The sequence below is a fragment of the Haliaeetus leucocephalus genome, unplaced genomic scaffold (assembly GCF_000737465.1).
Source record: "Haliaeetus leucocephalus isolate CR32 unplaced genomic scaffold, Haliaeetus_leucocephalus-4.0 Scaffold0, whole genome shotgun sequence".
NCBI lineage: Eukaryota > Metazoa > Chordata > Aves > Accipitriformes > Accipitridae > Haliaeetus > Haliaeetus leucocephalus.
The window spans coordinates 2,201,333-2,224,616 of record NW_010972436.1 but is presented as its reverse complement, the minus strand read 5'-3'; the positions used below and the strand labels follow the sequence as shown (position 1 = coordinate 2,224,616).

At 55.3% G+C, this 23,284-nt stretch overlaps 2 protein-coding genes across 3 annotated transcripts; both read right to left on the bottom strand.

Moving 5' to 3' along the window:
- Window positions 1–596: 596 nt before the first annotated feature.
- On the bottom strand, window positions 597–6,110 carry SLC16A8 (solute carrier family 16 (monocarboxylate transporter), member 8). Its single transcript, XM_010568531.1, has 4 exons — window positions 5,790–6,110; window positions 5,139–5,282; window positions 3,715–4,578; window positions 597–1,372 (listed from the first exon to the last, which is right to left on the bottom strand). The coding sequence occupies exons 1-4, from the start codon at window positions 6,016–6,018 to the stop codon at window positions 978–980; spliced, it is 1,632 nt and encodes a 543-aa protein (XP_010566833.1). The 5' UTR covers window positions 6,019–6,110; the 3' UTR covers window positions 597–977.
- Window positions 6,111–12,047: 5,937 nt separating this feature from the next.
- On the bottom strand, window positions 12,048–23,218 carry BAIAP2L2 (BAI1-associated protein 2-like 2). 2 transcript variants are annotated; one of them, XM_010568196.1, is made up of 14 exons: window positions 23,071–23,218; window positions 22,012–22,087; window positions 21,608–21,694; window positions 20,426–20,487; window positions 19,932–20,003; window positions 19,196–19,312; window positions 18,642–18,788; window positions 18,021–18,173; window positions 17,414–17,552; window positions 16,392–16,617; window positions 15,346–15,417; window positions 14,821–15,001; window positions 12,955–12,995; window positions 12,048–12,153 (listed from the first exon to the last, which is right to left on the bottom strand). In XM_010568196.1, the coding sequence occupies exons 1-14, from the start codon at window positions 23,107–23,109 to the stop codon at window positions 12,078–12,080; spliced, it is 1,488 nt and encodes a 495-aa protein (XP_010566498.1). In that variant the 5' UTR covers window positions 23,110–23,218; the 3' UTR covers window positions 12,048–12,077. The 2 variants fall into 2 exon arrangements, with proteins under 2 accessions (XP_010566498.1, XP_010566582.1); XM_010568280.1 differs by lacking the exons at window positions 19,932–20,003; window positions 20,426–20,487; window positions 21,608–21,694; window positions 22,012–22,087; window positions 23,071–23,218 and adding an exon at window positions 19,633–19,849.
- Window positions 23,219–23,284: the final 66 nt, after the last annotated feature.

Sequence of the window (23,284 nt, the reverse complement as noted above, 5' to 3'; positions counted from 1 at the left end):
TTGATTCCTTTACATAAGGGGGTTTTCTCTGTTTAAAAAAGGAAAACGTACACGCCTCTGGTGCCATTCCCGCTGAGTGGATAATCACTTGGGACACGGTTATTTACCTGCCCTGAAACTCCCACCCCCACAGGGACCAACTTGTTCCTTTCACACGTCAACAGGACTCACTTCAGCCTAGATAAAGCTGGCTTGCTGCTATTCCTGTCGGCGAGGCTCCATCTCATGGCTGCTCACCTAATGGCATTAGTCTTTCTTAGACATCTTCTTCTTGCACCTCAGCAGCGGCCTCTAACCCAGCGCTTCCCTACTTGGAAAAGCAGCATCATGTCACTGTCCCAGCTTTACCGCCCACAAAAGATGCTCCAGATGGAGGTGGTCGGAGCCGGTGTCCCACCGGTTTGGCAGTGCACGAGGGAGGTAGTGCAGGGAACACAGTGTCTACCTCCATGCTGGCTGCAGCTGGAGGTGGCCTGGATGATAGCTACGAGTTACACCACCTCCTAAACCTACTGCCAGCTAGCCTGGTGCTATCCTGACCGTGGAAGTGGGGCAGAGGAAACACTGACACCAGACCAAAGCGTACCAGATCTGATTACAAAGAGTCTCTAATTGTGTTTTGTATTGTGAAATGCAGAAGGAAAAGGAGAGTCCTTGGCAGCCTCTTCAAAAGACTTTCTCCAGGGCTGGTTTGGAAGTGAGGAAAGAAGATTTTTTTTCTTTTTCTTTTCTTTTTTGGTGTTTGGGCTGCTCTGAGCCTGTGCTGTACCAGCACGGGTGCAGGATGCAAGTAAACGTATCACTGAGTAGTTATGTGGACATATGTACATAAGGACCAGCTATTCTTACACCTCTTCCTCTTACTTCTTACATCTGCTTTTGTCTCAGCTTTCTCCACCCCGTATCCCACCCACCCTCCCACGCTGAGGTGCATGCGAACAAGGCCAGTTTTATACATCCCTGTTCCTCTGCCCTGGCTAAAACCTGTCCCTCTCCACCATCTGGTCAGCGTTGCAGCCGTCTCGTGCCAACACCTCCCCATCCCCTTCGGGACACCCTTCTCCCTCCCCGCTCTGCTCCTCTGCCACGTGGTTGGCCTCCTCACTGGCCACCACCACAGCGTTGTCGGTGCTGTGGACCGGCTGGTGGTTATCACTGCTGTGCTCCTCGGCTTCTTGTACGTCGGACTCTGCTTCCTCGGTGTCGCTCCCACCGCCCGCGGAGGGATTCTTCTCCGGGGGAGGTTCCTTCTTCTTCCCTCGGTTCAGGCAGCAGTAGGTGGCCATGGCCAGGAAGAGAGCAGAGAGCACTACCTCTGAGCCCGCCAGGTAGAAGATCACCTCGTAGTTCTTGAGAGCATCAACCAAGCGGCCTGATGGTTGGAGAAGAAATGAGCCGATTAGCCTCAGCCTACGCACTCCTGCATGGACAGCACTTGCATTTGGCTGAGAACTCGTTTGTCAAGGGAAGAGCAAGAAGCCTGAATATCTAAAAATCACCCTGGGCAAGACCCACACTGTACCACCAGGAAAAGTACTGTAAGAGTGCAGGGTTGGTGTCTTCCTTTGTTTGAACAAGGTTAAATAATTGTGACACACTGATGTTATGGTCTCGTGTCGTGGTGGGCCATTTTCTTCTTGCCAAGGTGAGACGAGCCTCTGAGGATTTGGCTTGTCCAGTCTCAGAAAAGAAACAAATTTTGAGAAGGCGCTGCTATTTCTTAAGCTATCATGTCAGGAAAACACTCAGAACAGGAGAAGAAACATCTCTTCGGCAGAGAAATCCCTTTGGTTGGCTCACACCTGATGATTTCTCTGCCAAAGAGACGTTCTCAATGCATCTTCTAAATGCACCGGAACTGTCAACGGAGGGAGGGTTCCCAGTCCTTGGTGCAGGGCAGTCTGCATACCTGCCCTGCTGCAGTCAGGATGGGACCAAGGTGACCAGAGGCTTCATCCCGGTCCTGCGTGCTCCTGACTGCACGTGTGACCCCCCCGGTCCCTGCTGCACTGTGGTGCATGGCCTGAATCCAGCCCCAGGGCACGCTCCGGAGCGGTCATGGGAGACACGCAGAAAATTCCTCCCCAGGTGAATGTGCCCCTGGTCACCCAAGCCGGCCGGCGAGCGAGGAGCCTGTGTGCACACGCGCGTGTGCGTGTGTGCAGCTTATCCTGTGCCAAACCCCCTCAGCCCCACGGAGTGGGAAGCAGCTCAGGAGGATTACACTAAACAAAGCCACTTTGTTCAACCCCCTTCCTCCAGCCGAGCACTGCTCCCCCGAGTCCGAGCCCTCGGGTTTGCCAGCACACTCAAGCTTCTCATACCAGGGGGGTCCTGCTTGGGGGGGGAGGTGGGAACCTTGACTTGGCTCCCCCCAATACCGTTCTTTGGTGACCCTGCACCGTCTGCATCCCATTTTATGCACGCACCGTACAAGGCAGAGCTAAACTGAGGCAGGAGGGCTAAGGGATGTCCCCCATCATCACCCACTGGTGTGCCTTGCTCCTTGGAGCAAGGAGCTGTTAAATCCTCCTCTCCCCCACGATCTCTTTGCAGCTGCCTCTGAGACACGTATTTCTTGACCCTCCCTGGCCTGGGACTGCCGACTGCCCCACAGCTTGTAAGATGGGACATAAATTATCATTAACATCAAGAGAGTATTCTCTTGGCCACTAATTTTTACCTGAGAGCTGGGTGGAGTTGTTGAGGGCGGGTTTTGCTCATTACTGGTGGTATGTGCTGGGGAAAAGATCACTCATGCAGAGGTCTTCACTGATGGGCTTTAGCCCACATGTTGCTGCTAAAGGAAGGGATTGCGGGAAGAAACAGAGTGGTTCCTGCCTGGGGATTTGCCCATGGTCTGTCCCTCACCCTTCCTCGCAAATCACACATGCAGGGAACTGCACTTCATTTGGAAATAAGCCTTTGGCACGATTTGGCTTTCTCAGACCTGATCAGACACTTAACAGTAACCTACACCAATCTCTTGGGTGAAAGGTCTCTCCCCATTCAACAGCCTCTTTCTGGGCTGTTTGTGGGGCATGGACCTTACCAGGGACTGTGACCTAGACTAGACTGGTTGAGAAGCTGTAAGTGTCTTAATCCTCTTAAAAAAAAGTAACAGCAAATGCTTCAGGTGGCTCTATAAACTGTTTTGACTCGTTTGACACCAAAACGCCTGTGCCTTGGGATTGAGGCCAACACAAATTGAGATCGTTATTCACAGCACCGATCAAAAGGCCATGGACACCAAGGAGAACTTGAAAGACCCTCGCCTTGTCCTACTGAAGACTCTCAAAGGTTTGCCTGCACCATGTGCCTGACCCTGCCCACAACATGATTCTATGCAACGTTCACAGTTAAGGCAGAGACCTGGATGCCAGCATGAGAGGGAAATGCCACTGATCAGGACTGAGAGACACTGGAAGTCGTGCCACTCACTCTGGATATCTCTGTATGCCTGACATCGCTCAGGCCTCCGAGCAAAGCAGAGAGAGAAATATTACTTGCCATTTTCTGCCCCTGCTCAGATTCAGTGTTGAGGTGCATAGAGTGAGACTGGGAGCTCTCACTTCAGATCTCAGCTTCCAGAGGAAACCTGAAGTTGAGAAATAGGGTCTTTCTTCAAGTACCATGCCCGTGCCAAATACCTGCAATACTGTGGAATGGCAAATGAACAAATGAACCACCTGTGTTTTGCAGCAAGAGACCTACCTGCAGAGGGGGGACCGATGAGCACTGCGAAAGCCTCGATAAGTAGGACCAGCCCGATGGCGCTGGAGAACTTCTGGGAGCCAACGATGGCCATCAGCACCTCGAACTGCAGTGCTCCCACCATGCCATACGAGATGCCAAAAAAGACGCAGAAGATGACCAGCCCTGTGTAATTGCTAGCCCTGGCACTGCAGACGTCTGTCAAGCCGTTGAAGAGCATAGAGAAGCTGAACAGGTACGCCACGTGAGGGCGAACCCACTTCAAACCTGCCACCATGCCGCAGGCTGGGCGGGCAAAGATGTCTATGAAACCAATGATGGAGAGCAAGAACGCGGCCTCTGTGTCTGGTACACCCGTGTCCTTGGCGTAGTTGACCAGCAATATGGGGGGCACGAAGAGACCCAAGACCAGGATGAACTTTGAAATAGTGTAAATGATAAACCCTCGGTTGGAAAAGATACTAAAATCCAGAAGCTTCTTTCCTTTCTTGGGCTTCTTCTTGGCTTTCTTGGCTTTCTTGGTTCCATCAGCAGAGCTGATTCCCTCTTCTGATTTCCCTCCTATGGGCAGCATCTCCTTGGCTTCATATTTGTCCTGAGCTTTCTCCATCTTCCGCTTCATGCCCATATCCAGGGGTCTCATGACGGCTCCACAAGTGCAGCAGTTAAGCAGAAGGCCCCCCATGATAAGGAACCCACCTCGCCAACCAAACTTCTCCAGCAGCACTTGACCCAGTGGAGAGAGGGAGGAAAGGAAGACAGGGCTCCCAGCGGCAGCCAGTCCATTGGCAAGAGGCCGACGCTTGTCGAAGTAGGTGCCCAGCATGATCAGGGAGGGCTGGAAGTTCAACGCCATACCCAGACCTACATGAGGGTGAGAGCCAGGAGGGAGACAGGGAGTGCAAGAACATGAGACACGGTTTGCAACAAACTGAAAACTCCCCTCAGACTATCCTAGTCCTGAAGTCCCATGATGGGCTGCATGTGATCCCCACAAGCCTCCGCTCCTTCATTTTGGAGGGTTGCCCCCAGAGAAGAAGGGCTAAACCAGCCTGTCTACCTCAAGTGTATTTGAATCAGGTAACTGTGGCCATGTTTAGACAGGACCTCTGCCTTAAACAGGAACTGTGCCTCTCTTCCCTACCACTATATACTGATCCCACCCCAGTTGTCACGACCACCGAACATCATTTATGTTTCTTCTGTCCCTCTTCCCTCAACCCCAGGCCCTGCCTGTTTAGATCCAGCAGATGCATCTCCCACAGGTGCAATATTCAGGACTAGAAGCCTCCTGTGCACAGGTGTGAATAGGTAAAGGGACCTGATGCTAGATATGGCAATGCTAAAGGGAGATGATATACGACATGGTCATGGCTCTTTCCCAGGTAAGTCTGTGTCTGCCTCACGACTCCTGGGGCTCTCACCTGTCAGCACGCCAGCTGTCAGATAAAGCTCAATGATATTGGTCGTAAAAGATGCCAGGATCATCCCAGAAGAAGCTAGCAGTCCACCAATGAGCATCACGGGCCGGCAGCCAAACTGGTTCACCATGATGCTGCATACTGGTCCTGGGAGGAAGCAGAGGAGGCAGAGTAGGAGACCAGAAGGAGACAAAAGAACTGGGAAGGGGCAGCCAGCCCAAGCAGGGCACTCAGGGAAGATGGAACACTAGTGACGGAGATCACTACTTGGCTGCTTAGATACATGCCCTTTGGGCCCGGCCAAGGGAGAGAGGCTGCGGTGTGGAGACCTCTGCTTTGCCTTGCCTTCATCCCCCTGTTCCCTGGGAACAAGAAGGGCTTGGTGTGATAGAGGCAGCACTTTAGCAATGGGACCAAACGCCGTGTCAACAGTCTGAGAGGCAGATGGGGTGACCCCTGAGGTCTCCTGGGGCAGAGGAAACAGGGACATGAAGTGCAGCACACTTCTAGAAAAGAAGTGGTGGGACAATGTTCTGCATGTTTGTTCATGACTGGGCCAGTGAGTGTGAGGAGAGCCCATGGGGACATGGTCTGGGCCCGTAGCAGGGCAGGGAAGGCACAAGTTGGGGAGGGAAAAGTGTGTCCAAGCGTCACCTGTCCCGTAGAGCATGGCCAGCATGATGGAGGAGATCCAGGCTGTGTCACTGTAGCCCACATGGAAATCTTTCATGAGCTCCTTGAAGTAGACACTGACAGCTTTTGGGAAGGCATAGGAGAAGCCGGTGATCACAAAGCAGCCGAGGAGCACGATCCAGCCCCAGCCACCATCCGGGGGCTTCACGGGAGCTGGGAGCCGTCCTTCCTCTGGGTCATTTCTACCCATCGTCTAGCCTGGGAGGGGAAAGGCAGGCCGGGAGGAGGTAGGGCAACAGAGAGAGAGACAGAAATCTCCAGGCGCTGCAAGAAGAGAAGAGCAGAGCAGGCAAATGTTTACTACAAGGTTTCTCTCTGTGCCCACCATCTCCAAGCTCCAAGAGTCTCACTGGGGGAATCACATCATCTCTCTGCACCTTCATCCTGCCAGGTAAGGCAGAATTGCTTCAGGTTGCGAGGTCAAGCCACAGCTGGGCAGAGGTGGGAAGCTCCCCCTGAGCTTGGGGCAGCCCACAGCTCCATAACCCCTGGTCGGATGCAGCCGAGCAGGGTCACAGCTCCCAGGTAAGACTGGAGGGCTACATCTGATGTGGTGGGGCATCAGGATCCGCAGCACCCCACTTGCTCCATATCCAGCCTTGCCTGCAGGCTGGTGCAAAGTAAGAGGCAGCAACATGAACCCCTTTCGGCTCCCAAGATCTTCCTTTGAGCCTCTCCCATCCTGGTCTGCTCCAGCTGGGAGCCCTCCAGGACCTGCCCTGCTACAGAAGCCTCCAGTGGTGAGGCACAGGAGATCCATTAAGCCTGCTGTGCTTTCCTCTGGGAGGCCCGGGTGTACAGCCTTCTCCCTCTCCCTCCCTTCCCTGCCGTGAGGAGCCAGATTTAGGAAATGGGTGAAGGGGGAGAGCACAGCAAACCGGTGGTTATTTGCATGCCAGAGAGATTAGGGCTCTGTACCTACATGGAGGAGCCGGAACAAAGCCTAAGGGGGGGAGAAGAAAGGAATTAGAGGGGATGTCTTGTGAGTCGCTCTTGGGGCTCTTAAGCTGCACAGGAATTTTGTTCCAGTTGGCTGCTGTGGGTCTGTTTTTCTTATTTCTCCCCTAGGCACCAGGTCTCTGCCATACCCCTTCCAGCACCACTGGCCTCAGTTTCTTGGTCAGCCAGGCTTATTTTCGTACCTATATGCAAAACCATCATCGGACTTTGACTATAGATGCTCCCCAGTAGCATCAGACAGGCATTAGAAAACATGGGGGCTTTCTCCATGCCTGCACTGGGCTTTGTCAGGTCCAGTTTGCCCTGTCACCGTCCTGCCTGGCAGCACACTCCCAGCATGGGTCCTCTCTCCTCCCCAGCTCCCTCGGCTGAAGGACTATGAGAGGTTGGCAATGTCCCCATTCCCTTGGCACCGGCAGTTGTGGGAAATGCCAGCGGTCACGTACTGACTGGAGACTGCCGAGGGGACAAAGACACTCCTATAGATGGGACACACAGGGCTAGTGCCTGGGAGTTTTGGATCTGGGTGCATTTCTCAAAGAAGTCCCTCTTCTTCATGTCTTCCAAGCAATGGGGACAACTTGACCTGATTTCCATAGCTGCTGTGGCTCTGCACGTTAAACAAGTGCGAATCCTTCAGGCAAAAGCACGGATGGCACAAGCTGGGGTAGAGCCCAGGTAAAGGCCCTTGCTTTGCAAGAGGTGGTCCTACCCCGTGACACCCCTGAATCTTGCAGAGAAGGAGAGCGACTGACTGGTCTTTCTCAGGCTGCGGGAGGTTCAGCATGCAGAGCCAAGGCTGGAAACGGGGCTGGGAATTGCTCTGAGAGGGGTCTAAAACTGTAGTTTAGGGGATGCTGGAGGAGGGACTTGCAAGACAAGCCAACTAGGTCAGTTCTGGACCCCTCAGCAAGGGACAGGGCACCTGTGCCCACAGTGCTTCAACAGGAGGAGGCACAAAATGGTCTTGGCCGCTTGGTTTTAATCAGGTGCCCAAGCCAAGGTTTACCTGTGGAGGGAAGGGTGGGATAAGAGTCACCAGCCACCCTCAGCGGTATCCCTCCTTCCCTTCCCTGGGAGACCCTTGCTCCTGAAAACGCAAAGGGGGGGTTGTTCAGTGCAGCACCCAGGTGTCTGCCACCACCATGGGTCCCTGCAGCAGAGCTCCCCAAACCTTCAGGACCTCATTAACCAAAAAAAAAAGGGAGCAGGATCTGGCTCTGAGCATGGATTGGGGCCATGCTTCTGGATGGCCATATCCTAACAGCTCTCAGGCTGAACCACGGCTACTCCAGTCTCTCCCCCCCAGCCCAGGTCTCAGGGACTGTGGCAAGGGGCAGAGGCACGAACTGAGAACAGGGTGCTATAAAGACGTTTTCAAGGCAAAGAATCATTGCAAGGAAGAAAAAAATTAATTATACACTCTCCAGACACCCATACCTCCCCCCCCCACACCGTTTCTGGCGTTATCTGGATCTTTGGCACCCAGAAAGCCAGACTGAAGGGTCTTGCTCAGCTTCTGCCATTACCTGCCTGCTGCTCCTCTCCCAGCTCCACCCGACTGACAAGCTAGGTACAGCTGTACAAAAGGTGACCTGCTGTAAAAGCACAACGATTTCTCAATCAGTGCTGCTACTGCACCATCTGCTGCACATAGCTACTTCAAATAAGAGTGACTGCCACCAAAAATACCCTGAGCCCTTTTATCCAAGCCCCTCTCCCAGCTTTGCTTTTCTTGATTTCATCCTGCACCACAAATGAAATGAATCAATCAAACCATTGCAATTCATCTTTTTTTTTCCCCCAGCTTCCTAGCAAGAAAATATTTGTTTGCCTGTGACATGCTCTTTAGCGATTTCTGTAGCATCGCCTGTCAATGAGGAGTCAACAGCACCTGATTTTGAAGAGCACGTTAGGCAAATATCCATCAGTGCTCTCTGAGTTTGGAGCTGAGTGGGTACCTCTGCAGGAGCCACTTGCTCGGTGCTACGGAACCATCCAGCAAGGCATGAAAGGGCTTTTACCTGCCTGCAGCTAGATGTTGGCTGAAAAAGATGAGGTGCACCGGAGGAGCTCACCTGTGGAGATGCCTCCAAGGCCAATACGCTATAGCACAGCTCTGCTCGGGATTTATCCCAGCTCTGAGCCAGGCAGTTCAGAGCTGCCTTGTTCTTAACACCGCAGCACATCTGCTAGCTCTTCTGCTCACGGCGGTCACGCCGTGTACCCTGCACCTGCCTTTGCACACTCTGCAGCTTGCTATTATTTTCTCCTCAGTTAAGGAGCTTTATTCACAGGTAAAAATACCATGTGTAAGTTCACATGCATCTAAAAGCTCATCAACATGGGCACCTGCCCTTCCCCGTGCATCACAGGCAGGCGGGCCAGAGCAGGCACTGCCGCAGAGCTAGGTGCCAGGAGAAGGCTTGGGTTGCCAACCAGAAGTCACAAGCCCAGGCTGGGATGGCGAAGGCCACAGTAGGTTCAGCTGTGGCTGCCGGTCCCTGGACACACACGGAGCACAGAGCAGCCGGTGCTGGATGATGCTCGGCAAAGCCCCACTGTGCCAGGCAAGCTGCATCCAGGAGGGTCCGCAGAATTACTAGGATGGCTCCTAGTGCCTCCACAAAATACGGATGGGGTGGCGGGGGGGGGTGTCTGTTTATTAAACGCCAGGGCCACGATTCATGCCACCAGCCTCCCCAGCTCGCAGACAACACCCTGGGAAAGCATTTGTTAGAGAATTAACCGAGCGCGGGATGAGCTGTCCCCTCGGCAGCCAGTGCCAGGATGGAAACATCCCTCCGCGCCACTGACCTGCGCGACAAAGCGACGACCTCCCGAACACGGGCTGAGCGGACCCGTCGGCAGCACTCCCTTCTCCCTCTGTCTGGCACTTCCCGGCTCCGGATGAGGACACCGGGTTAGATGGTCCTGCTGGCTCTTTGCTCCATGGTGGGCACGCCGTCAGCCGGGCACGGAGGGATGCCTGCAGGAATCCAGGGTCCGTCGAGTGATCTCTTGTGCCCCGCTCCTTCCTTCAGGGCAAACTACGTCTTCACAAGAGAGCTAATCCCCCTCTCAGTCTGCTTTCCTTCGGCTTCGACGCTGCCCGGCAAAGCCACCTGCGGCTGATCGGAGCGGGGGGGGACGCCCCGCGCAGGGGACCCCCTTGCCTCCTGCAGGTGCAGGTAGTACCCCCACGGTGCTCCCAGCGTAGATGTGGGTCAGCGGCCGCTTATGGTTTCAGGTCGGTGGAGACTGGCGGGTGCTGAGCGGGCAGAAAGCACTTCTCCACTTTTAAGAGGCTTTTCCAGCCAATGGGGAGGAGGTGGCTGCCTGCCACGGCCCGAATCCCCCGGTAATCCCGCTGCCATGGGGCTCCTCGCCGTTGCCCCAGCAGAACGGGGGAGATTTGGAGGGGGTGAGGTGGGAGAAAGCGGGGTGAGGGTATGGGGGTGCCGGTGATGGACACAGCCAGGAGGGAGGGTGCCGGGGAGAGGGGCAGTGGAGGATGAGGGCAGGGGCCCGTGCTTCAGTAAGGAGCAAAATGGGGGAAGGGGCTGCCTGCAAAGCCCCCCCGCTGCTTCCCCAGGCGCCGGTCAGAAGGATGGAGACACGCTGGCGTGGTTTTGCGAGCCCCGTGCCCAGCAGACAAGGAAGACAAGGTGAACTGGCCGAGGAATTGCTGTCGTCCATGGCTCGAAGTGCCAGATCCAGCCCACCCCTGGCAGCTCACTAACCACTCACCCCCCCCAAACAACCCCCCTCAGTGGCTCCCACGGGGAAGGGGGTCCGGCAGGTGCTGGGGATGAGCCAGTCTCCAGCCGCACGTGGGGGAACCCGTTTTACTTCCAGGGAGGGGACTGGGGCTCACCCCAGGTGGAGATTTGGGGAGGGAAAGACCCGGACCGTAAACCCCCAAAGACCCTCAGCCTCCTGGCAGCTGGGGGGGGAACACGGGGGCTTTGCAGTGCTCACAGCCAGGGTTTAATTTCTATTAATAAGGCTAATCGGCTAAAGCCCTGGCTGTCACTCTCGCTCCCTCCCTCGCCGCCTCTCCCATGAGGGCTCCCCCAGCACATCCAGGGCATCCCCGGTGCTGGGACCCCCACAGCTCCCAGGGGAGAGTTCCCCCCCCCCAACACCGAGCAACGCCCGGGGTGTCCCCAGGGCACAGGGTCCAGCAGTGGGCAAGGAGAAGATGGCTGCCAGGCCTTGTCCTCCTGGGCAAGGGCCTGCCCATGCATGGCAGCTGATAAGTGGGGGCTTGCTGCCATCCAGCGATAAGACAGCCTGGGGATGGGGGGTCGGGGGGGCCAGCGGTGGGTCATGCAGTCTTTCTGGTGCCCTCTATGTCCACCCTGGCCCCCTGGGCTGGCAGTTGCCCCATCCAAAGCCACAGCACTGCGGCGTTCAACACCCTGACCACGGGCAACCGTCACGGCCTCAGTGCTGGCGGGGACCCCACGGCCTCCTCCCCGCTGCGTCCCCTGACCGAGGTGACGTCCCAGCCACTGGGACGGCTACAGAAGTGGCGTTCTCCATTTTATTTAAAAAAAAAAACACAAAAAAACCCCAAACAAATCTTTTCCACAGGACAATTAGGCGAAGGAGCAGGGCAGTGGCGCTGGGCACTGTCACCTGCCCCTACCTTGCCCCAGGGCTGCCCAGCAAGGGAAGGGGCTGCACCGGGGGCAAGAAGGGGCAGATGCTGCTACAAACGGACACGGTTGCCAAAGGGACCGAGAGCATAGAGCTGCACGCCGCAGAACCCGTTGGCTGGACCACATCGCTGGAAGCCTTCTTGTGGCCTCCTCCATCTGGGGTTAACTTTTCTGGTAGCAAAGGGACTGTTTGGCGAGTGTCCTTCTCTGCCCCCAACAGGGCTAGCAAAGCTTCGCCTTCGTCATCCTGTTAGCACTTCCCCACGCTGCAGATGATCTTACCCATCGGTTCCCTCTGCCTCCCAGACCAGCAGCATCCCCTCTCCCAGGCCACCAGCACCAGTAAAGCCAGAGTTCTCCCACTAAAGCACAGTAACATCACACGGGACGGGGGAAGGAATGGGGGAGGCAATCCAAAAGTAGCCGCAGGGGTCTGCTGCTGGCTAAAGCATGCCAGACAGGCAGGCGAGAGGGATCCCGATGTCCTGGAGGGAAGGGAGGGGAAGAGAGAGGTTACTCTGTGAGCGGTAGCACTAGGTCACTGCCCAGTTGGGAGTTGCAGCTCGTCACTAGTATGCTTCCCCCTTCCCTGCTGAGGTTCTCCGCCGTCCACAGCCCCGCTTCATCGGATGATGGGTGCCGAGCGGTCGTTGGTGACTGTGGGACGCAGCTTGACTGTGGCAAAGGGGTTGGTACCTCTGGAAGGGGAAAGGAAACAGGCAGCCATCAGGAAATCTGCAAAGACCACACAAGTGTCCTGCTGACCAAGCAAAGGTTATTTAGTCCTGCCCGACAGCCACCTCCATGCTGAGGAGGGAAGTGTGGTAATGGTTTCTGCTGAGTATATTTTCTCCCATGTGGTTCCCCTTGGGCTCTCCTCAGGGTTTCTCACCCTCCCTCTTCCATATGGTGACAAAGGGACCCTAGCATAAGGCTGATAAGGCTGTCCCTTGCGGTAGCACTCTACACTTCTGGCCCCTGACCCTCCAAGCAAGGAGCCGGGGAGTGGAAAGAGGCCACAGCACCATGCCAGAAACATGGAGACAAAAACCCAGCTTCAGGGAGAAAGAAAGCAGGGATTTATGGCAATTCTCATCTCCACAGACCTGACTCATCAAAGCTGAAAGCCACATCCCTTATGCCTCAGTCCTTTCCAAGCAGGCAGAGCTGCACAAATCATTTAGCTCCACTCTCAGGCTGCAAGCTGCTGGTATGGCTCTTCCAGGGTGGAAGGGAAGGAGCATGAAGGTCTGGCCATCTGCTCAGGGTGCTCAGGTCCTGCCTGCTATTACCAGCGGTAGGAGAGAGCCTTCCCAGTCAGTAGAGGCCAGAATGGCCCACCTCTGCCTCCTGTCCTGGAAGGTGGGTTGTGCATTGCTTTCCTCCAGACACCTCATGTTCCTCCCATGTTTGATAATCCAAAAGATTAAATAATAATAGTACTGTATTAATGCCCCCTTGTCTGATGATTCCAGAGCACAGCCCCATGCATCACTCACCGTGGGAAGAGTTCGGGGGGCTGGTCAAATACTCCTGATTTCTGCAGTGAAAAGAAAGGCAGCAGTGAGTGATTGGGGGGGGGGAATGGCGAGACAAAAGCGGGGCAGGAAACACCACACACACAGAGGAAGATTTCACAAAACACTTAAGTGAGTTAGGAGCCCAAGTCCTATTAATGGGGCTCTGACTCCTTATTCATTCAAACTTTGCATAGTCCCACAAATTCACCGTTACAGATAACACCCTGATTTCTGTGGTGGGGGTTGTCCCTACACCACAGGTTCCCTATTCCCCTAGGACACCTCCCTCTGTCTTGGGGAAGAAAGTAGATGCCTCAGATCCCCAAAGGGTCGTGTCTGAAGAGCACAGCAAACAGTGACAGTCTGAGCTACATTTCACCCTGCCAGCACAGCCAGAGATGCCCCCCTCATGTTGCCCACACACCCTGGCAAAGAGTTTATCGTCAATACCCTCACATGCTTCCTGCATCCATGGGGAACTCAAGAGCTGTAGCTACCTACCCCACACCACATACTGTTTAAATGTGGACCAACCTGATGAGGGAAGATGGACCTAGGCCCTGTGGCCCTTATTCTTGGCCAGTAGATAGTGAAAGATCAGTGACAACTGGCCTGCTAAAGTATGTCAGTAGCTGGTGGCAGACAAGCAAGCCACATGTGGCTATCTGTGTTCCAGCTGGGAAGTCAAACACACACCCATTTGCTCCTGGCTCAACTGGAGGATGTCTTGGGCATAAGTTTAGAGCAAGGCTGAGTCTTTCCAAACTTCTAATGAGGCTCAGTCGCTCTGCCATGGTACTCCAAATGCTCCACACCCTTCATTGCTCAATCCCAGGTCTATCCCTACACTCTAGCCCTGGGACAGGATGGAAACCAATGACCCGCAGAGCCTGTTCCCCTCTGTGTTGTGCAGCCTAAGGCTCCCTGAAACCACAGAGCAGGACATGAAGGGAAAAAAGCGTAATTAAATGTTGCATTTTTCAATCCTTTGAGCCATCCAGTTGCTTGCAACCTCACGCTGGCCTGAAACCAGCGACCAGAGATGAGGTTTCCCAGCCTCCTATGAGACTGAGCAAGTAACGCTCCATGGGCAGCACCATTAACCCTCTCCCAGGTCCTCACCTTTAACTGTCCTCAACTTTAATTTTGCCCTCACCAGTCAATTCCCCACAGCTGGAAGCAGTGATAAGCGGACGGTTTCCTTCTCCGTACACCACCCACAAGCCACGGGTTGGACACAACTTGTTCTAAGGCTCTCCAAAATGCCTGTGCCCTCAGCTTTTCCTCTACCCCAGCTGTGACTTTAACCCACCCCTTGCTTGAATTCAGAAGAGGAGCCCTACGAAACACCTCTCCATTCTCTGAAGGGAGAAGGAGGATGGCATCTCTGTTAGCTGGTCACCCACTCCCAGCCCAGCCTGATCACTCCATGGTCCTACTATTAGCAGAAAGAGGTGCTGCCCTGGAGCCACCAGAAATCAGGCTGGGAGGTCATGGAGAAAAGGACTGAACTGAAGGGTCCCTGGTGAGCAAAAAGAGAGAGAAATGAGAAGGGCAGGGGCAGAAAAGCAGTCCCTTGAGAGAGCAAAGGCAGGCACTGAGGATCTGCACACACAAGGCTGACTGGCAGGGGCCACCAGGACATGGTGGCACACAAAGAGACTGGGTGAAAAAGGCCAGTGCTGACAAGACCCCTTAGCTGAGGAAGGGAGGAGGTCACACACCAACATCTGGAAGGTGTTTTTCTTTCTCAACAGGCCAATGCAGAAAAAATGTGCCTTGGAGGATGAAAGTCAGACATGGCCCACACCATACACACCCACCAGTCACTTCTCCCACACTCACCTTGGAGCCAGAACTGACGGGGGTGGCCACCCCACTCTGGTGACCGCTGGCACCCACCGAGAGGGGAGGTGGGTTCAGCAAACTGGGCTGGGCAGCGGCAGGCCAGTAATTGCTAGAGGAGGGAGTGCTGGGATGGTCCAGGATGTCATCCATACTGTGACTGCTTCGCAGCGGGAAGGACCTGAGCAAGGGGAGAAGAGAGTGGGGTGAGAGTCAAAGATCAAGGAATAGGGAGCAGCATAGGTGCTAGTCACAACACGTATCTATGGGATGTCTGTGGAGAAAATACACATAGCTCGGACCGGCCCAGTCACAAGCACTTTTCAGAAGACATTGCCTGTTTTAGGGGAGCCATCTAGGGTAAGCCTGTGTGATCTCCAGGGCACAGCGAGGTTCTCAGCAGATGCTCCAGCATGGGAGCACTGCAGCTCTCCACGGGGCACACCCCAAACGGGTACCCCACTGGTGTTAGTGACCTACCAGGAGCCACTCCAGCTCCTGCCTGGCCAGTTGCTCTCCTGTTACCTGGTGGCTGGCTCCTGCATCTCCCTCGCATCCTCCAGAGGCTTGACATAAGCTTCAGGGAACCAGCCGCATCTAGGGCACAGAAGCAGAGAGAAATGAGCTCCAGGCAACCATGGTTTGTGGCTCTTCAGATCCAGCCGCCCAGTGCTCCTGATCTTCACCCATCCCACGCATCAACCAAGCCGCTGCTGCCGCTACCACGCCTGGCAGGGTTTCTGCACATCTTTTACCCTTCCCTAGGTGGGGCACGAGGTTATCACGAGGCAGTCCTTGAGCTTGGAGCGGGACTCGCTTATCTCAGAGGCCATGCAAAATCCATGCTCCCGGGGAGCAATACTGGCGCAATCCAGGAAGAGCTGCTCCGACTGAACACAATCACAAGGAAGCCAAAGCCAGCACAGAAGGAAGCTGTGGAAATCCCTCCTCCTCAGGGAAAAGCAGTTCCACCCTAGAACCCCCCCTCAAAGAAAGGCAGTGCTCTTGCTCATCTCACATCTGAGCATGAGCTTCCCTGCAGAGCGCGGTGCAGGGATCCCATGGGGAACAGGGCGGGCTTTGCACGGAGGTGTTGGCCAGCAGTGCCACAGGGAGTAATTCAGTAAGCGCTGGGTGCAGCAGTTTCCATGCCCTGCCTGTGCTGGAGGCTGCGGCGGCGGTTGCGGTGTGAGCTGAGAAATGCCAGGCCTCTCAGGTAACTCCAGCAGTTCACGGCCCTGAGCTGGGTCCCATGACAGGGGTCAGTCAGTCATGCAAGCCGGGAGGGGGTCATTGCATCCCTGGCTTTCCCACCCAAAGCCCCTGGAACTCTCTCAGGCAGCTCATCCTCATTAGCCCTGCCCCACCGCATCTCCTCGGCTTGGAGAGCCCCCGTGCTACGCACGGGCCGTGACCGAGGACAAGGCGATGTCCCACACAGATGGTGGGTGAGACGCAGTGCCCAGACCACACCAGGAGGGGAACGGGGACATAATTTCAGGCTTAAGCCTCCCAGCTCCAGACCCAACAAGCATGCGTCAGGCCGATTTACAGCCCCAAAAATCACATACGTGGACGAGCCCTCCAGCTTGCCGTACAGCCACCCGTTCTGCGCATCCGGCATCAGCACCGTGATGACGTCCCCGGGGTCAAACCGTAGCAGGGTCCGGTTGACACCCGTCGTGTGGGGCACGATCGCCTGCACTCTCGCCGTGCCGCTCCTCCTCCTGCCTTCGCTGCCGCTGCCGGACTCGCCGAAGGAACCCGAACGGGAGATACGGCCGGTAGGGAGCAAACCTGCGGGGAGGCATCCGAGGGGTTTGGCTGGAGTCTGGCATCCTCCTGCAAGACCCACGCTGCCTCGAAGAGACCGGTGCTTCCCCAGTCAAGTAATTACTCTAGAGGAGTAGATGGCCTTTCTCTGCAGGGAGAGAGCAGGGCATAGCATGGGCAAAGCACGGTAAAATGTCCATCTTGCAGGAGGAAATCAACTCAAGATGAAACCATTTGCTTTACGTTATGACCTCTTTGGCCAAATGTCTAGAGCATAGGCACTGCGTGCCCTCACTGATGGCCCTCTTCCTGACCCTGCTCAAGCAACTGAGTATTTGGGTCATTTTTCTCTCCCCCTGCCCTTTTTCAAATTTTTTTTAAATGCTTTAAAATTAAATTTTTCAGGAAGGAAAAGCAGGTGAGACATGAGGTAAGTGGCTGCGTTTTGAAGGGCAGGCTAATATTTAATCCGGTAGCATGAAGGAAGGTGCTATACTAAAGAGGGAACTCCAGTAAGAACCAGCCCACATGGTTCAAGGAGCCTTGAAAATTGTATATCTGTGGGTTCCCCACCTCACAGAGCCAGCAAGCCTGGCCTTGTCCTGGGTGGACCCTGCTCTGAAGGTTGAGCTCATCCTCTGCTTCATTCAGCCTTGCCCTCCCCAGCTCCCATATGCACTGTCCTCCCACCATGCCCAGGAACGTGGCTGAGGACCAGTGGCCTGACAGAATGGTGGTCTCTCCCCAAACCCAACCCTGTTCCCAGAGCAGTCCAACCCCTGTGTGTCCCCACAGCATTGCTCCCGGACTTGGGTCATACTGGCTGATGGTGTCCTCCGCAGTGACCGCCTGGGGGGCTCTGGTTGAGGAGACAGTCTCATTTCTGGAGGCTCTGGAGAGAAGACGCTGGATCTATTCCCAGTCATGGGGGAAGCAAAGTCCCCAAGGGGTCTCTGGGGCTGTTGGAAGAAAAAGAGGCTGAACGCATATCCACAGGGGCTGCATTAAGCGGGACATGCTCTGAGAGATATCTAGTCCCTCTCAGAAAGCCAAACCCAGCATGTTGGTCCATTGTAACCCACACAGACGCTTCCCTTCATCTTGGCCAGGAAAGGCTATGGAAGCTGGACAAGGCAGCAAATACTACGGTCGGCCAAGGACTGGCCTTGCCCTGCAGCCTAAAAGGGGCAGCTGCAGCCTCGCCACCGTAGAATCATAGAATAGTTTGGGTTGGAAGGGGCTTTTCAAGGTCATCTAGTCTAACCCCCTCTGGAATAAGCAGGGACGTCTTCAACTTGATCAGGTTACTCAGAGCCCCGTCCAACCTGACCTTGAATGTTTCCAAGGATGGGGCAGCCACCACCTCTCTGAGCAACCTGTGCCAGTGTTTCACCAAACAAAGTAGAGGCTGTCTGTGGGCTCCTCACCATCTCAAGATGGGTGGGGGTAAGTCGGCCCGATGGATACCCCTGGCTGTGGGAGGCTGCGAGAAGCCCCTGCGAGTGGCTGTTTGAGGGGTTGCGGCTGGCCTCCAGCTGCTCCTTCCACTGTGGTGCCTTGGTCTGGATCATGCCCCTAGCCTGGGGAGCGAGAGAAGAAGACGGGGTGACAGACAGGGCAGAGCAGCTACAGAGGGAGCCGAGGGCTACCTACATGCATTAGATGAGGGACCAGGTCCTCCCACAATTAGGTTTGTGGGAATGGCCAAACAGAGCCCTGCGGGAGTGAATTTCTAGGACGGCACCCTCCAGCAGAGACCCTGTGGTCCCAAAGACCCTGCTATAAACACCTTTCCTCTCCCATCACTCACACACCCAGCTAACCCTGTGTCAGCACCATCCTCAGCCCCAGGCACGCTCTCCCAGCTTCGTACAGTCAGCCTGGACCCCGCAGCAAGAAATGAAAGAAAGTTTCCTGCCCAGTCCACACACAGACATTGCCTTCACCCGAGGGGCAGCTCAGCCTTGGCTTCCTCCTGCTTGCATGTTCTCCCTCCAGCCATGCTGCCTGCTCCCCCAGCTCTGCTCCCCAGCACGCCAGGGCCGTACCCTGCTGTAAAACTGGAGCAGAGTGTTGTAGAGCATCTGGTGCTTTTCAGCCAGAAAGCGGTAGCGGCGTTTCTCCTCCAGCTCAGCCTCCCTCTGGCTCTCAGAGACAAACGCCTGCATCTCCGAGCGCAGTCGCATCACATTCTCCTGGGCCACAGGGGAAAGAGGGAGGAAGGGATCAGCATAAATCCAGCAGAGTGGGCTCACACATGGCAGGGGAAGGGTTGAAATGGGTCGTCGCATCTACCAGCTTCCCAGTCCACCTGCAATGCTGGAGCAGCACAGAGGAGCTAGAGCAGAGTGCCAGGGAATAAGACCTTGCACACTGAGGCTTGCTAAATGAGGAAAGGGCTTGGCAGGAGTGAGCGCCACAGGTCAGAAAGCACCCTGTAGAAAAGGAGTTTCCTCCTTTCCAGACAAGCCTGCTGCCTTTTGAATGTTGGGGTCAACCCCTTGGCTTTTAAGGAAGGACAAGGTTGCTGAGAAATCAGCCCTGGCTCCGGAGAAATCATCCAGTTCTTTTTCCAACTCCCCTTCCTGCAATCCATGCTCACCTTCATCTCCCGGACATTTTTATCACGGGCCCTCTCCATTCTCCACAGCTCTGCCATGCACTTATCCAGGTTGGTGGCTCTGCGCTGGTACTCCAGCTCATACTGCTTCTGGCTCTCCTGCCAGGGAGAAAGCAGGCTCGATGAGGAACCAGAGACCCAGCCACACTGTGATGCAGCAAGGGTCCTGCTCCGATGGGTGGCGGAACATCTGAGTCCCCTTGAAATCAGGCTTCACCTGGACCTCTTATAAAAAGTCTTTCTTTACCTTTCTCTTCATTTTGAAGGGCCCCAGAGTGCTGATGAACCTCAAGATCTCAGGAGCCAGAACTGGCACCCAGCTCCCCCAGCACTGGGAGCAAGCCCCCAGGTCTCTGTCTCCCTCTGTGACACTACCCACCAGCATGGCCAGCTGGGCCACAAGGGCACAGGACCCATACCCATGCAGAGGCTGTGGTTTGGAGAAGCTGGGAACTCTGCTTTTGGGATGCTGAGTCTCTCAGCCCCATTGAAGCATTTGGCAAGTCCCGCTGCACAAAGAACAGTCGCCTGCCCTCTTTAGCCCTCCATCATCAGCCAGACTGGGGGGGTTGGTCCAAGAGGGGAGAATTAGATAAGTCCCCCTAACTCCTGCTGAGGAAAGTCAAGGAAACACCTCAAGTGCTCAAGCAAAAGCCCTTGGGTGGACGGGAGAGGGAAATAAGGAGGGTTGAGGAGGAGAAAGGAGTTCATCACTCACACTGATGAACTGCACATCCATTTTGGTGTTCTTTTCCATGTGCTGCAGCAGGTCCACGTGGAATGTCTGAGCCTGGAAGAGACGAAGGAGCCATCACCCTCGTCCCTTCACCATATGGGCTGTTACATGCACTGTGGTGAGGGGCAGCTCATAAAACCCGCAGAGCTGGTGACCCTCTTGCCACCACCCCATACAGAAGCCAGAAATGGGCACATCAGGCATCGCTCCATCTACTGCACACCTGCCACCGTGCTTGTGGAGAGGTGGTGACAGTCCACCAACGGCACAAAACATTGAACACCAGCCAGGCTGTGGGCATGCCAGCTCTGTAACAGACCTCTGTCACATACAGCAGGGATAGCAGAGAGGCAGGCATCTGCCAGCAGGCACGTGAGAGGGCAGGAGATAGGGCAAATTGGGCAAATGTTGGCAAGCTGTTGTTAAGGATGTCCCTTTTTTCCCCACCTGCACCAGCCCTCGGGAAAACCACTCACCACAACTTCCAAATCAGAGCTCAGGAGTCTCTGTGTGTTGGACATCTGCATCAGAATTTCACCTGCAGGGAAGAGACAGTAGAGGATGGAAGAAATCCTGCGGCCACTTCCTTGTGTGCTCAAGGAGGCAGACCAGCAGCGTGCAACTCGGGCTGATGATATATGGGTGTGAAAGTCCAACAGATATCGCAACACAGTGCTCTCTGCACCCTGAGAGAGACTGGTAGCCTTCCTCCTCAGGGCTCAGCTCCACCACCACTCCCCAGGCACTGCCAACATGGGCTTGCTCCAGCCCACAAAGCTGCCAGACCAGCATTTTGCTACAGCCCCAGATGCCAGCAGGCAGCCTTGGCTCTGCCATGGGCTCTGGGTGCTGGGTTTCTGCTCTGCCGCAGCCCCTACGAGCCCCATTTCCACCCCCAGTGGCACCCCAGCTACGGTGCATGGTTCTGGCTGTCCTACAGCAAAGTAGCTACAGCACCCGCTGCTGATGCTGTGCGCGGTCCCACTTCACCGGTGTTGGCATTATGAAACCGTGAAGGGAAGAGACTGATGACAGGGAGCAGAAGAGTGAGCTGGGTGATGCAGATGATGGTAGGAGTCTGCAGAAGGGACATATCTGCTGGAAGTCATTTTACTAAAATGTTAAGTATCAGAGCAGTTCCCTGAACATATTTTCAGCAGCGGTCATTAGGCTGCAGAATTATTTGTGCTGCTGAGTGTAAGCCCCTCAGCTCTGAGCTGCCTTTTCAGCTGGCTGCAGGCTCAGGAGGACAACACCCCATCAGCTGTTGTCAGTCCATGCTCTCCGGCTTTTCCCTCACACCTGCAAGGAAGAGTAAAATGGTTCCTCCACAAAGAAAACTTCAGATCTCAGGGCAGGATGCCTCAGCAAGGACTGGTTTCCATGAGAGATCCATTACTGGATGTCCATCCCAGGAGCTGGGCTGAGTCATTGATCTCAGAGAGATACAGGGGAGAGTGGCGGGCCCTTGGGGGATATTCAGGGATACACAGTAAATTTGATTTTTCCTGGCTGGACAGGGCCTGGTGCTGTGAAACGCCATTTAGAGGAGCTGTCTTCCTTCCCTCAATATCTGGAAAGAGACTAGCTAAGGGGGAAGGCCAAAAAAACATAACTGTGCCTCATCACAGGACAGATGGAGAGCAGGAGAGCCTTACCCAGCATGTGTGAGGTGGAGCTCTGCAGCGCTTGCTCCCCAATCTTCTCGATTGCCTTAAAATACACTTCAGCTGCTTTAGATAATGCTGTGAGGAGAGGAGAGGGGAGGTAAGGATCTGGCCTGCCTTCCCACCATCGCCAGCCCCAGCAAGCAGCACACGGGACAGCCACTCCGTGGTACATCGCCTATATGCAAGGGCACCCCATCTCTCCCCATCCGCGCCTAATAACAGCAGCAGGTCCTGGAGCAGGAGAAAAGTGAGTAAGAGCAGCTGAGGACATGCCAGGGAGGGGACCAGCAGCTTTGCCCTGGGTGACAGCAGTGCCTCCTGACGCACAGTGGACACCCAGGATGGACACAGCAGCACGATCTGGAGCCTGGGCCATGCGAGACCCCACTCACCATGGAAGGCACGCAGGTAGTTGTTCCCCAGGTACACCAGGTTCTCCAGCGCGGGGTTGAACTGCTCCAGAATACTCTACGGCCAGGCAGAAGCACGTTAACACCGGTCTTCCCCACATCCCAGAGACCTCAGCAGATCGATGCCCTCCCACTGTGGTTCAGCTGAGTGCAGCAGGGACCCAGAGTGCTCCCCCAGCCATGATGCTGGATGGCCATGGTGATGCACAGCCATGCACAAAGTCAGCTCCCTGTATCAGAGGTAGCTGGGACCTTCGGCTGCCCTGGGTCCTCTCCAGCCAGCCAGGAGAGGAGCAATGCCAGAGGACAAGGTAGCTCTCTGGAGAGCCAAGTGGTCACCTAAAGATGCCTTTCTCCCAGGGTCCCACACCTGCTGCAGACAGGGGAGTCACTGCAAGCGGATCTGGGCAGCCTTTCCCCTCACCCCTGAGTCTGTTGGGGTGAGGGCCACCGCTTATTAACCAGGCATGAACACGACTTTTTCCTGGCCAGGATTTGGTGCACTGCCAGAATCAGCAGCTTGCTAAGATGGACTGTTTCAGACCAGCCTCTCTGCTGGTACGTACCTGCTGTACATATCCAAGATGTTTATTGCCTATAGCAGGGAAGACCAGAGGCTGGAATAAGCAATTCCCCCTTCTCCCAGCCCTCACTGCCTTGGTGTCGCACCGATGTGCGCAGGGAAGCATTCCTGAGTTCAGACTGCTCTTTCCAGCAAAGGGGAAAACAGCTGACTGAGCTCCAGCTTCCCACCAGCAACCAAGATGTCTCGCCCTTCATAAACATGCTCCATGTCCAAACCCCCCTGGTTGCCCAGTTCTCTCCCAGATCTGCCTTAAGACCCACACCACCCTCCCCCCCTGCCAGCTGTCTGCTCTCAAACACACTCCAGAGCGCTGCTGCAGTTCAGCCTGGGGACGGATCCAGCCCTCGGCTGTCCACCCACCCTTCAAGGGAGCCTTTGGCAGAAAACAGCTCTTCTCCTCCCACCCACACGTCTCCCCTAGGCAGACAGGAGCAGTCCCTGGTGTCGGCACTCACCTTATAGATGGAGATGGTGGATCTGTAGGACAGGTCCATCTCCAGAGCCTTTTCCCTCTCCCACGGAGAAGCAAGGAGCAAAGGAGAGCACAAGGTGCTATACCGGCCTGGAGGACTCTGCTTCTGCACAGCCGGCTGGATGGAAAGAGCCCGTCACTGGCAAGGTAGGACAGCAGGAAGACACAGATGTGGTACAAAGGGAATGGAGCACTGC

Coding starts and splice junctions, on each gene's coding strand:
- SLC16A8 (XM_010568531.1), bottom strand. CDS start 6,018: ATGGGTAGAAATGACCCAGAGGAAGGACGGCTCCCAGCTCCCGTGAAG. Junction 5,283..5,789: donor GGCCATGCTCTACGGGACAG/GTGACGCTTGGA, acceptor GCTTCCTCCCAG/GACCAGTATGCAGCATCATG. Junction 1,373..3,714: donor CATCGGTCCCCCCTCTGCAG/GTAGGTCTCTTG, acceptor TCCAACCATCAG/GCCGCTTGGTTGATGCTCTC.
- BAIAP2L2 (XM_010568196.1), bottom strand. CDS start 23,109: ATGGACCTGTCCTACAGATCCACCATCTCCATCTATAAG. Junction 21,695..22,011: donor CTACCTGCGTGCCTTCCATG/GTGAGTGGGGTC, acceptor CTCTCCTCACAG/CATTATCTAAAGCAGCTGAA. Junction 20,488..21,607: donor CTCCACCTCACACATGCTGG/GTAAGGCTCTCC, acceptor TCTTCCCTGCAG/GTGAAATTCTGATGCAGATG.